A 14234-nucleotide genomic window follows, 5' to 3' on the forward strand; every position below is an offset into this window, starting at 1 on the left:
TGGAGTCCATTGCTTAGAAGGGTTTATTTATATTTAAATGTGCATGGCTGTTGCATTCACTTTAACTATTGAAGCCTTGTTTTCTCGTCCCTTCCCTCAGGTCCTGCGGACTCATGTGATGGTGCGTGTTGGAGGGGGCTGGGACACATTGGAGCACTATTTGGACAAGCATGATCCGTGCCGCTGCTCCGCGTTCGGTGAGGTCACTTCCTGCTCTCCGTTTGGGCCCTTACACAACTGTTTTATTGTTTATGTGTCGCAGTAATTAATCAAACTCATGAGATTTTTTTTTTTAGGCCTAACCGTAAAAGTCAGACAAGTTTGATAAACTTTATGATTTCATTAATCCCGCAATTCAATTGGACTGATTTAAAGAGCTGATGTCGTTTAGCCAGTTTTAATACTTTAATACTAAGTACTTTATGATGAAAAAAAAAAAACACGTTGGTTTGGTAAATGTTGCAAAACTACAATTTGAACTATTTAGCTGCTCTGAGTCCTCTGCTGTCCACACAAACCCATAATACACACGTGCATCGTGAGTCCTGGTAACCCTGTCATTCACAGACTTGTTTGCCCACAAAGCGCACTCTCTTTTAAAAAGCAGCCTTTAGATGTAAAACCATGGCAAATAAAGTTATTTATATGTTGCATAGACACTGTACTACCTTAAATAAAGCAAAAATACCTGTATTGTTCAAGAGTATACAGTAAAAGACAGGTTTATTGGCACCCCTCATAAAGATGAGTGAAAAGCCTCATGATAAATAATTGTTTCTTACAATACATCCTCCAAACTATTTCAAATAAATGTAACTAAAGACTTTTTGTTTTAACTTGATCAGAGTTCCTAAGAATTTCTCATTTGTAGTCCATAACTTTCTGTAACCTGGAGGATAAAAACAGGGTGCCACATATGCCTGTTTTTGTTTGCCTCTGGCCGCTAGGTTTGGTGAGGGCCTATATTTATCTTGCACAAAGGGAGAAGATAGTAAGGGAGGTTTAAAACAAAGAGTGGCATCGTGGGGTCACCAAGCCTTCACAGCAACCATTAGACACCATCTAGACTCCAGTGGCTTGTTTCGGAGGCATGCAAACAAAAGCCTTTTCTGCTCTCCCATCAGAAATGTTTCTGTGGAGTTTCTTAAACGTTTCTGTGGCTTTACCTGAAGCTGTGAGCTTTGGTGGGATGTAACTAAGTTTGAGCTTTTCAGCAGCAAATATTGCAGGTCGGTCTGGCTTTAGATGAAGGATGATGAATATGTGAGAAACTATGTCCACTATTGAGTATGGTGGAGGGTCTATAATGCCTAGAAGGGTCTGTTTCCCTTCTAAAGGCACTCAGGACTTTGTTAGGGTGCAAAGCATAATAAAATCTAAGAACATTTTAAATCTGTTGGGATTCTTCCAGAAAACAGGTTGTTACTGGATCTTTCGGCAGGATAATTATCAGAGACATATGGCGAAATCAACACTAGATGCAAATTCAGTCTTTCTTCGTGGCTATCTCAGTCCTCTGACAAAATCCTATAGAAAACCTTTGGACTGAGCTGAAGAGAACAGAGTTTAAGGGAAGACTCAGAACACAGATGTTATATAAGACGAAATGGTAAATCCTTTACTGTCCCACAATGCGGAAATTCAGGCATGACAGTAGCAAAGACACAGACAGTCACATAGTTTATAGAAATAAAAAAAACTAAGCTAATCTAAAGTTTGTTCTAAAGCAACACTGGATGAATTTGTCAGAAACGCCAATAATAAAAGTAAAATAAAAATTGCACAATTATCAATGGATCAGTGGTGTCCAAAGTTACTCTTTAAGAGTGGGTGTCCTGCATGTTTGTAACGTTTCCCTGGTTCACCACACCCTGATCAAATGTATGAGTTGCTAGCAGGCTGCTGCAGGACCTGATGGCGCACTGAGGAGCTTATTCAGCCGTTCAAATCAGCGAAGAGCAATGGTCAAACATTTCCATCTCCGTGTGCCCTAATCTTATGAAATGTGATACAGGAACACTAAGTGCTTTTTTGGCATGAGGCATTTGTGCAAAGTATTTATTTACAGCAAATATGCCAGCAATTTTCCCCACCTGTCGTTTTTGTTTAACATTCCTCATTGAACAACTCAAATTATGGTCTGATTTGTCCACGTGTTCAGTGTGACATTATGGTTTTGCTGTAAAAGATGATTTCTTTTAAGACGTTTTGCAAATCTTTACCAAAAGATGCGGCCAGTGCGCATGTTCCAGACGTTTGGAAAGGGCTGGAAATGTTTTTGTAACACGGCAGGATGCACATAATAAAAGCATCCCATCAAGTAATTAGGACGACTGTAAACAGCAACATGACTGGGTTAGAAAGAGGACCTCAGACTGAAAGGGTCTTTCAGAAAAGGAGAAAAAACAGGGATGGCTTTGCCAAGCTGTGATATTTGCACAAGAATATAGAAATACTACATCAATCTACGTAAAGGAGCTAAATTTATACGTTTCAAATAACTTCAGAGGAACCTACAAGCAAAAGTGGGAGTGCAGAAAAAGGCAGCTGTTTTGAAAACATACCAATTCATCTTTGATTATAAAAGGTATATAGCATTTTACATAGAGATATAACATTTAGATATTTTAAATTGCATATTGTCATAATTCATAAATGTTACTTGAAGTGGGCAGCTGCAAAGGGACACATGCACATAACACTAGTGGGTGAGACGTGCCATCTGAAACCAAACTGCTGGTAAAGAGTCAGCAGACCGGTGTCTTTATAGCTGACTCCGACGAAGGGAAGCATGTGGGACATTCTAAAACGCTTAACATGAAAAAGCTTAACGTGGCTTAAGGTAGGAAAACAACGAGGAATCATCACAAAATTTCGCATGGCCATATCTTGTCATGAAGACTTAAGCCTGTCAAAAAATAAAATAAACCGAAATCCAACGATTATAGAAGATATCTCACATTAACGTTTTCTTCTTCATTGGCGCCTATGGCGAGAAAAAGGCTTAACGTGGTTAAATGTACCTAATCAACGATCAATGATCACCAAATTTCTCTTTCATATTGCTCCTAATAAGCACTTAAAACTGTCAAAAAATCTAACCCAAAGTCCAATTATTATGGACGTTATCTAACATTAAGCGTTTCTGCTTTCAGCCTCTATGCCTATGAAATATTTAATGTCATATAACGTCCATAATAATTGGACTTTGGGTTCGATTTTTTGACAGTTTTAAGTGGTTATGATAAGCAATATATAAGAGAAATTTGGTGATCAATGAGCATTGTTTAAGTACATTAAACCACGTTAAGCCTTTTTCTCGCTATAGGCGCCAATGAAGAAGAAAACGTTAATGTGAGATATCTTCTATAATCGTTGGATTTCGGTTTATTTTTTTTTGACAGGCTTAAGTCTTCATGACAAGATATGGCCATGCGAAATTTGGTGATGATTCCTCGTTGTTTTCCTACCTTAAGCCACGTTAAGCTTTTTCACGTTAAGCGTTTTAGAATGTCCCAAGCATGTTTGTCTTGCATTGTGACCGTCTTGTTAAACTCGTCGAACTGCTTTGGCTGACTAGCGTGTCAAGCAGCAACTTCATTTAATAAAGTGCTGCTCAGATCTTAATGCCATGTGGTGTTCTTCTTGACCACAGTCTTAAATGTAAAAGCTCTCAGCCGGTGCTGCTGGTTAAACGCTTCTTGTGTCTTCCCCACACAGCACACCGCTACCACCAGGCTAAAGCAAGCGGCCAAGGTCAGGGAGCCCAGAGCAAGTCCTCCAGCGCCCACTCCTCCCGCTCCACCAGCCCAGGCCCACACTGGAGGAATGAGGGCATCTCCACTTACAAACCCACAGACAGACGCTCCTTGGAGCCTCTCTCTGCTCCGAGCGCATCCTCCTCCTCCTCCTCTTCCTCCACACGGCCGGGTCGATCCCAAAACGCCTCCGTCCGGACGGAGGTGGACGGCGCGGGAGCTCGAACTCTGCTCCCGAAACTGCCAAGAGATCGCTCAGAGCCACGCCACTTTAATCCCTTAAGGTGAGTGGGTCCACCTCAGAGCAGGGGAGAAGATAAGTGTGATCCGAGTTTCTTACAGGTGTCCTGACTGGGCATGCTCACTCAGCCTCTGCCGCCCGCTCTGTGGTGCACACAGATACACAAACAGACACACCGAGAGTGAGACTCACACACAGGGCACAAACATGCCAGGAAGCCACAGATTAGACCAGAGCAGATTTATCTAATCTCAGGTGACATTGCCTTGATAGACCCGCCTCTGTCGCACCCTGCAGCACCCCCTTGTGGATAAAAAGTAGACAACACAATACGCAACTCTCTTCTCTCTTATTTTACCCTCCACATTCATTCTTATAATTATCGTACATTAGAAATAACGTGAGATTGGAAGTTTCTCACTTTTTTCTTGGTAGACTGTTTCAGACAGTTAGCAGAAAACTGGGGTGTGTCTGTGTCTGGTTTATTTTTCTTTTATTGGATAATTTAGGCCTGAGTCGCTGCAACAAGACGTTCAAATAAACTCTCTGTATGAGAGACAGATCCCATGTTCCAGCATATACAATACAGTGAAGAGCAATTCAAATAAATAAAGGCAATAACAGATAACTGGTACAGTAGATTAAAGGTGAGTCCAGACCAGGCAAACTGGTTCAGTTCAGCTACTGATAACAGTATTTAAACTTGTATTGCAGCTGCTCTAAACATTCATAAAAATGATGTAAACAAGAAAAAAGGTTAGCATTAAAATCAATTTTCCAGTATACCTTAAGTATACTTTAAACTAGTATACTAAGTAGTATACTTAGGTAAATACATAATAATAAATAATATATTTCTATAATATAGAGTCAACTCACAACAAATGTCATTTTAAGGCACTTTAGAAGGCAAACAATCAAATTCAATGACATACATTCCTATTTGATCCGGGTAATAATACAATGCAGTAAAAATCTATAAATAATGCAAACTGCTAAAACGTTTTCTATCACAGGGAATCCAACAGAGTCATTGGCTTTACAGCAATTGCTCCTCCTCAGCGAACATGAGGCGACAGAAGATTGTTTGCATTCATTTACTTTGCGTCATTTTCTAACGCTTTTACAAACAATAGTGATTATGATGTCTCCATAGTAGAAGCCCTTAAAAAGAACAATAAAAGACTTGTTTTTTGCACTCTGTTTCACTTATTGTTTCTAATCCCAAAGAAACGCAGCCGATCAGGATTTTTTTTATTGTCCCTGATAGCGATCTGAGGTATTTAAGAATGTTATTTGCGGATACAGAGTATCAGTCTGGCACTTTGACAAAGTCAGTGGCATGCATAGGCTTGAAAGCTCCGTCCTTTTAAAGTGCATTACCAATGTGCATTTGAACGAAATTTCGTTGTAAGGCTGTGAGTAAAAACGGAAGTCATTTGTCAGCAATGTAGTGGCAAACCTAAAAAAATACATTTACACGGTCTACAGTAGTAATGGGGTTGTGCACCCTATTTACTCAATCATCATGGACGTTCTAGATGTTGTAATATTCGTTTTTCTCAATGCCAACAAATATTTGTCTAAAATAACAGACATATATCTAACTTGACAAACACAGATTATTTAATAAACTCACAAATAGTGCTAAAATGTTGAAATATTAACTCCCAGTTTATTTCAGTCATTAAATTCCTAAAATGTAATTAATGAGTGTTTCAGCTGTTTCCTACCCCAACATCTATCTGCTGTCACATGGATGTCACATGAAACACGCACGCAGGTATTCACAGCAGCCAATAAAGTCTCTCTTTCACTGAGGTCATAAAACAGGACAAAGGTGATTCGTAAAGCCCTGCGCATAAAAACAGTGTGTGATTTTTTTAAAATAGGTATTGGGAGTCAGGAACACCGACAACAGTGATTTAGAAATGGCTTGACCGGGACACCATGCTCATCCTATGGATTAGATTGAGTAATTTATTTCTAACACTAAACATTCTTATCATTTAATAGTATCATTTAACAAATTGACGTATTGTTTTTTTCAATCTAGTCTTATTATTGCAGGCACGGTGGGAATTTTCAGTCAAGCAAATAACACCGCCTCTGTTCAATCGGATCACTATGTGGTTATCGTAGTTTCTCCTTTCAAAAATCTGAGGAATGATGACAATCAGAATCCTAATGATAAGCTGATAAACCCGATGGCCCTCTAGATGCATGAGAACAAAGTAGTTTCTGTTTGTAGAAACGGTAATGGTATATGTTAGACTTGAAAATCTGTGAAACCTCTAATCCTGCCCCCAGTTGCTCTCATCTTCCCTGTAATCCCCCTCGATGTCACGACTGTCTGTTGCGAGACACACATGAGCCTGAGGTCAGAAACACTGTGTGAATCCAGGATCCTCCTCAATGCACGCCACATCATAGATTGAAGGAAAATACCCATATTGGTGTTCTAAGAGCTGCACCAGAAGTTGTTTGTTGGTTTTACACATATATTGAAATACAGTTTTGTTTTAATTCTCTTTTGTCCCAATTGCTTTACTGACACGCCTAATACCATTTTCAGCTGATTTTGCTTATGAAGCACTTTGTGCAGCATGAATTGTTGGAAATATGCTATATAAATAAATTTGACCTTGACCTAAAGTGCCTTGCAAAAGTCTTCACGTCTCTTGAACTTGTTAAAAGTTTGTGTCACTGAACAAGGCAAACCTGACCACAGTTCTCACATGGAAGGGATATGATACATGGTTTTCAATTTTTAGATTTACAAACAAATATCTCAAAGGTTTGGTCCTTGTTTTCAGCCTCATTCACTCAATACCTACAAAAAAAACAGTACAACCAATTAGCTTTATAATTAATCTAACAAATTAATGTCATGCTCTGTAATTTAATCTCCATATAAATCCAGCTCTTCTGTGATGGCTCTAAAGGTTTATTAGAGAACAAACAGCATCACAAAGACCAAAAGATCACACCAGGCAGGTCAGCACGGATGAAGCTCTGAAGAGGTTTAAAGCACAGTTAGGTTCCATCCATCCATTTTCTAACACGCTTATCCTTCATGGGGTCACGGGGGGTAGCTGGTGCTTATCTTCAGCTATCAATGGACGAGAGGCAGGGTACACCTTGGACAGGTCGCCAGTCAATCGCAGGGCAACACAGTTAGGTCATAGAACAATATCCCAAGATTTAGACATGTTTGGACAGCATTGGTCAGTCTATAATCCAAAAAGGGAAAGCGTTTGGCAAAGCTGCAAACCAGCATAGACAATGCCGTCTGTCATACTTTGATTGTTGTGTGTTGGACCAAGGTGCAGACAAGAGCCTGGGAGACGCATGATGAACTGAATAACAATTTATCATGAACAAATGCAACAATTTACAGGCAGGGCAGTCGAAGACAACAACCAGGAATACAATAAGATGCTGACCAGAACAAAGGTAGCATGACAAAGGGACAAAAGCTGGTTAAATAGGGGAGGAAACAGAAGGAAACACAGGTGGGATCAATTAGCACAGGTGAATGACATGATGTTAATGAGCTAAAGTGCAATGAAATGACAGAGACAGGAAGAAAATAGAATCCTATAATAATATAAACATTGCAATAAATAAGCATAAATAAAATAAAACTCACTAACTAAACGGATGACAGGCAGGCAGGGAAGTGAGGATCTAACAACAACAACAGTAAACTAACTAAATCCATAATGAACAGAATACTAAATAATGAGAAGAATCAAAAAGGAATGAACATAATCTACAGATTAGATAAACCCCACAAACAGGCGGAAAAAGATCTTTGGTCAGACCAGACCAAAAACTTTACTTTTAGATCTACATGCAAAACACTATGCAACAGAAAACGTAACACTGCATCCCCACAGTGAAACATGGTGCTGGCAGCTTCATGTTGTGGGTATGCTTCTCTTCAGAAGGGTTAGGGAAGCTAGTTAAGAATCCACTGAAATGAGATAAATTCAGGGAAATACTCGAAGAAAACGTTTCAGAGGCTGCAAAAGACTCAAGGCTGGGGTGGAGTTTCACCTCCTAACAGGAAAGCGACTCCAAACATACAACCAGAGCTACAAGTGATTAGTTAAGACCAAAGTATAGACCTAAATCTAGTTTAGAATACTATATGTGCTACTCTGTCGGTCTATGACATAAAATAACAGGAAAACACATTTACATTTTTTGGTTGTAGGGTAACAGAATGTGAAGTTGTATGAATTATTTTCAAGGCACTGTGGAAGTAAAAACTGAAAATTGAGATAGAAATTTCATGGACTTGAGCTGCATGCCGTCATTTTATTTTCAACCACTGTCTCTGCTTTATGTGCAGGAATAAAGAAACGCTGACAAGACGTCTCTCTGGAGACAGTGACTCTTCTACAGCCTCCTCTAAAGGAGGAGGAGGAGGAGGGCGGCAGTCACTTGGTGGACCTTCACGGCGCTCTGGTGAAAAGGTGGTACTGATTGTCAACCGCAAGGAAGGGAAGCATATGATCGAGAGGGGGGGAACAGGCAATCAAACTCCATCCACAAGTTCCTCAACGCCCCGGGCACGCAGCCAGTCACGGGAGCGTTCCTCACTTCCACCCACCCTCAAACCCAACCCACCGACGGGATCTTCTGATGGTACACGGACGTCTCGCACCGACAGAGGGCGCTCTGTTGGTAACGAGGGCCCGAGGAGGCTCCATGTTCCTCGTTCTCACAGCCAGAGTAAGTTAACTAGTAGCGCTCTGTCGAGTGACGGCAGCCCTTCGCACAATTCCTCTCCTAGGACCGCCCATCCTCCACCATCAGAAAGACAAGTGGATCTGCCTAAACAGGTAGCCCCGTCATCTCCCAGAGGGGGTGTTGGTTTCAATAAGAAGCAATCTTTGTCTTGCACGAACTCGCCTGTTAAAGGAGTCCAAAGCAACAACAACAGCCCCATCAAGAAGACTGTCACTACTCCTAGACCCCAAGCACCCCATTCACCATCTACAGGAAGAAGCAAACTACTACCGCCTGTCTCCTCTGGAGGGCGACGTCCGCCACACTCATCTCCTCGCAACTCTAACAACTACGCCATTCGCTCGCCTCGGCTGCCACAGTCTCCCCGGTCGGCTGGGCGAGGCCAGCCTAAAAATAGCTCTCATCTGGAGACCCAGGTGGCTGGAGACGAGGGGCTTGGGTCAGGCTACCAGATACTGCCACCATTGGACCCCCAGAAAGAACAGGACCTCTATCGCAGCTTTGAGGCTGAGTTTTTGGCCAACACCCAGCAGGTCAGGGAAAATTTTACTGGTAAGGCTGTAGGAAGAGCAACCCCACAGGTAGTACCTGCACTGACTGAGCCTGCTGTATCCGATTCTGCTTCCTCTTCCTCTAACTCCTCCACCTCTTCTGTGAACGTGGGTGCAAAGACTGGACCTCTGCCTGACCTCAAGAAAACCACGAGGACTAACCCCCGACATTTCCCACCAGAGGACCCTTTAAATATTCTTTACGGACAAAATCTTGGAGAACTTGATGGTTTGGGTCAAGCCGAGCGTGACCTCTGGGGGGAACGTAAAGGGTGTCTCAAGAAGCTCCCGGCAATTTCTAGTTTAGTACAGGAAAGGGAAGCGCCAACTTCTTTGCCTGGGCTTGGAGTGACTGAGTCCGATGAGCTGATGAATCACATCCCGTCTCTACCTGCTATGGATAGCAGGAATATGAATGGAGAACATGAGTGTTCTCCTACAGGGGGGCTCTCGGGTCAACAACGTCCTCTTGCCTTGAGCTCAGTGACAGAAGGAGATGTTTCACTAGAAAATCACCAGCCAAATCTACCTTATGATCTTGAAAATGGAGACAGCAGTGATTACGTGCTGCCTCCAGAGGGTTGTCAATTACCTGTACCGCTTGCCCACTCTGAGGACTGCTCTTTCCAGGATTCTTCAAGTGAAAACTCCTCAATGTCCTTCAGCTTGAGTGAATCCCGCTCTGGATCTCCTCCACCGTCAGTAAAAATAACCAATGGAGAAAAGGGACAAAGCGATGAAGTCTCGATCTCTGAGCACAAACTGGGTGTCAAGTTAAGGCCTCACGCTGACAATAGGCTGCAGAACACCCCCTCACGAATCCCCACACCTGTCAGACACAAAAATGTTCACACTAATAAAACTCTGTCACCTTGCAACACGCCGCCACTGTCTCGTAAGAGCTCCCATCCTGCTTCATGCAAGAACTTGCACCAAAAGTTCACAGACATGATCCATCCTCAGTCTCACTCCCCAGCCGTAGGCAACAAAGACTGCTCCTACCCTGCACAGGGGAGCCTTGACACTGAAGCTATAGCACAAAACTGACTGCTGCAGCAGGTTGTTTGACTACTGTGTGATAAAAAGGCTTAAATTTGAGCTAAAGTGTTGGTCATTGCATGTTAAACATACCTTTTCATTTAGCTTTTTCTAGAGATGCGCCAATGAGAAATCTGTGGCCGATTAGAAATCTTGGACCTACTGATACTGATTTTAGTTGACAGCAGTTTTTCTTGAAGAACTCTGAAAAACAATGTTCAAAATACAGCAGTTGCCTTAAAACAGGGATTTACTAATTTGAAACCAAGACATTTTAAAGAGTTGTAGACTGTCTTTAGTATGTTAGATTAGCATTTAGCATGGTTAGTAAAGTTAGCGTTATTAGCTGTAAGCAGCATTCCCTGTGTGTTGTCCCTAGAAAATGTAGATGCTAACCCTAATGTTAAGCTTTGAAAAAGGTTTTCCAAAATGCCAAAATCCTTTCCAGATCCGTTATTTTCCATGACTAGCCGAGGTTGGAGACTCAAAAACACGAGCCGGTGTAACTTTGCTACCGGCTGTTTAGCCTTTCTGTTATCTACCGAAGTCACCTCTGGTATAAGTTTAGTTTAGTTTTTCTTTGCCAAATCTGCTAAAAAGTCCACAAGCCATGAGTTGGGATCCTGTGGCAGAAACCTCATTTTTGTAATTTAATCTTTTGGATACAAAGTGGCCAAAAGACTAAATTACAAAATGAGCAGAACCTGCGGAAGTCTGGCAGCCTGCATTAGCAGCTGACATCCCTGTGGGAGGACTTTCCCGTCTGGAAGCTTGTTAAACATTTTGTGCTGCCTTTTACTACTTTGTCTAAAACTTCCCTGGCATTAAAATACATTCTTCTTCACTCGGTAACAACTTCAGCACTAAAGAGTGTTGTGGTTTAGGGCAACCTTGTAATGCTTTGTATCGTTCGGAAAAAACATCCAAATTTTGAGTTTCTCACCAGCCGGTCGCACTGTTAATCATCTGATCCCAGTCACTAACCTATTTCCAGGCGCATCTGCATCCTTTCCCTGCGGGGTGGTCTACTTTGCTTTTTTTGCACTCAAGCCAAATTTTTTTATTACCAAAGGAATGGTCTTTATTTTTGTTATGACATTGTTTGCATGGAGCTCTTTTTGCCAATCATATAGCGTTTTTGTTTTTTTTTATCTTTTTCTCCTAGCAGCACACATTATTACAACTGACATCCAGAGATAGAAAGAGCATCTGTGCTGCCATGTGCTGCACCATGGGGCATGGTAAAGTGCCAGGTATTTTAAGCTTCACCTTTATAAAACTGCACTAACACTAAACTATAGTCAAATGAACCCTTTTCTGTTGTGGTTGGTCGTCGTCTCTCAGCTTACTTTAGTAATACTGGTACTAAAACTTTTAGATTATACACAGTAGTTGTCTTGATCTGGGGTTTAGTATATACATACATATATATATATATATATATATACATTTTAATAAGTGTAATACACATACTCTGCAATCTAGATTCAGCTGACCTCTAGACACATACATTACCAACTAATTTCTGTACAGCAGTCAGTCATTGTAGTCGAGGTTAATGATATTTATTTAATAATTACATTTTGTCTAATCGGGTTGTTTTAACGCAGTGTTTTAATTTATGGATTATTTGTGGAAAAAAATATAAAGAGCATTGAAATTTGTGTTATTTGCGTCATTGTCACTGAAACTGAAAAGTTGAGTGCTCCGTCTCTGACCAAACGGTCACTCCGGTGTTTTAACAAATACGGGGAGCAGGAATCACACGCTGACCAGAATGAATGTGTAAATACGTGGTGGGAGGGTTTGTTTTTGTAAATAGAAGGCATGGAATATACAGTTTTAATGTACATACTTTGCTGAAATAAGGCCTGTGCTGCCTTAGCTATGCAATTCATACATGGTGTTGGAAAATGCCTTGACAACTGCCTTTGCCTTAAAACGTTTTGTCATGAATTTGTTTTTTTTTAATGTTTTTTTTATTTTGCTTGAATTTGGTAACACTACATTACCATAATTTATTCTTTATTGTAAAAGAAATGGAAAGTATTGAGTGTGAATGTCGGGAAAAATTGAAGAACATTGACAGTTTTTTTAATTGTACAATAAATTTGATGTTGAATCCCAGTCCTTGAGAGACATACTAATGTATTCCATCCAGACTGTGGTGGAGATTAGACAACCTGGTGGGGACATCTAGTGGCTAAAACAGACATTTTTGCTGTAATTCATTCCTGCCTGTTTATATTGTAAAGCCCTGGTTGCTGATTAGAACCAGCACCAACGGAATGACCTAATGGAAATGGATGGATGAAGCAAGACTGTAACTTGAGTTTGAGCAAAGGTCTTGAATAATTCATGCTGTAACTGGATATTAAGTTTTTTTTCTTCTTGTGTTTTATTCCTGAAGCTGCTGTTGTCATCAGTGCAAGAGACCAGAGTCCAGTTACAGACCATGACAGTACTGTTTTATGGAACTAATGGGTGCAGAATATGTAAAAAGAATTTTATAAGTTGAAGAGTTTTTGCTGAAACTTCAAAAACATCTTAGAACGAGGGGGTTTAGTGGGAATACTGTGGATTGTATGCATGTTTTTTGCAGCACACTGTAAGTGAATGGGCTAAAAAAGAAGGTCTAGAGATTGTGAGTATGTATGTACATATGGTATTGTAACTTGTATAGAGTTGGAGTAAAGAAGGCAAGGGTGTTGATCTAATTTATTTATTTATGGTATCAGCTCTCAATGGACTCAAAAGACTTCTGCATCCAGTGGACCGTCGGTGAATGGGGATTTGGAGGATCCAGTAATTTGAGGGAATTTGTTCAAATATTGCCACCTAAGAATTGAAAATATCAAATAAAAATATGAGTATTTGGTCTTGTCTCCAACTTTTGAAGATGTTCATAGCTACAAATATTTGATTCTTGGTTAGTCTTGTTGGAGCCATTGGTTTTTACTTGAATAAACCCGTGTTTTGAATTTATTTTGGCGCATTCAATTTTGATTCACTGGTAGTTTAAATCTACCAGCTATGTAAACTGTGACATCGAGAAAACATGTGAAAATATTTTAACAGTTATAAAATTAGTTATTTAATTGAAACATTTTTAAATGTCATAAGATTCTCACTTTTAACCTGAATCAGTGAAATCTGAATGTTTGTGATGTGATGCCATTTTACCAAAAGATGCATAGATTGCTTGATACTGTGTAGTATGTCAGTATACAAGAGCGATGCTGAAAAAAGAAGTTTCTTTTTTTGATTCTTAAAATGCTTTCTTGTAATAAACACTTTTCTTCTGAAGTTTCGTTGCCTGTATTATCTCATGTTCTGGAGAACACTTCAGATATTATGTTTTATAAAAAACATACTGTGACACTTAAAATGCCAGAAGTTTTTATTATATTCAATGGTTGTTTTTTAATTTTTAATTTTGCATTATTTTCCTTTACACTTAAGAACAGCTTTAAATATTGGTTTAAAATGAAACCTGTGTTTTTGAAATGCAAGGCCTTCCCACAGTTGGGACAGATAATTTCTGACTCAGCTTCTGTGTACGCTCACATACAGACACTCACCCACAATGTATATAAATGGAAACAGGATCAAACACCAAATTATCTGCTGAGAAATTAAATTAAATCTTACATTTTGGATCCCATTGGCTTTGGATGCAGTAAACACATTGAAGTTGCGAGTCTGTCGCTGGTGTTTGTGCTTCACAAACAGCTGGTTCTAAGTAAATCACTTGTAAGCAGATCCAGAGTATAATTTGCTACATTTTGTTGAATATTTAATTAATGATATCATAGCTAGAACTTATTGTTGGAAGTTTTGGCCGAACAAAACCATGTTTGATTTATCTTGAGCTCACAAAAAAAA

The 14234-nt window shown here is 40.2% G+C and overlaps 1 protein-coding gene across 1 annotated transcript in view; it reads left to right on the forward strand.

The window, feature by feature from the left end:
* The window catches only part of gas2l1 (growth arrest-specific 2 like 1), a 39229-nt gene extending 25574 nt beyond the window's left edge, over positions 1-13655 (forward strand). Inside the window, exons 3-5 of the mRNA XM_012863534.3 lie at positions 101-197; positions 3721-4042; positions 8360-13655. Of these exons, the coding sequence (XP_012718988.2) occupies positions 101-197; positions 3721-4042; positions 8360-10358 (2418 nt within the window). The 3' untranslated portion in view covers positions 10359-13655. The remainder of the gene's footprint in view (positions 1-100; positions 198-3720; positions 4043-8359) is intronic.
* The last annotated feature ends 579 nt before the right edge of the window (positions 13656-14234 follow it).

The sequence above is a fragment of the Fundulus heteroclitus genome, chromosome 12 (genome assembly GCF_011125445.2).
Source record: "Fundulus heteroclitus isolate FHET01 chromosome 12, MU-UCD_Fhet_4.1, whole genome shotgun sequence".
Classification (NCBI taxonomy): domain Eukaryota; kingdom Metazoa; phylum Chordata; class Actinopteri; order Cyprinodontiformes; family Fundulidae; genus Fundulus; species Fundulus heteroclitus.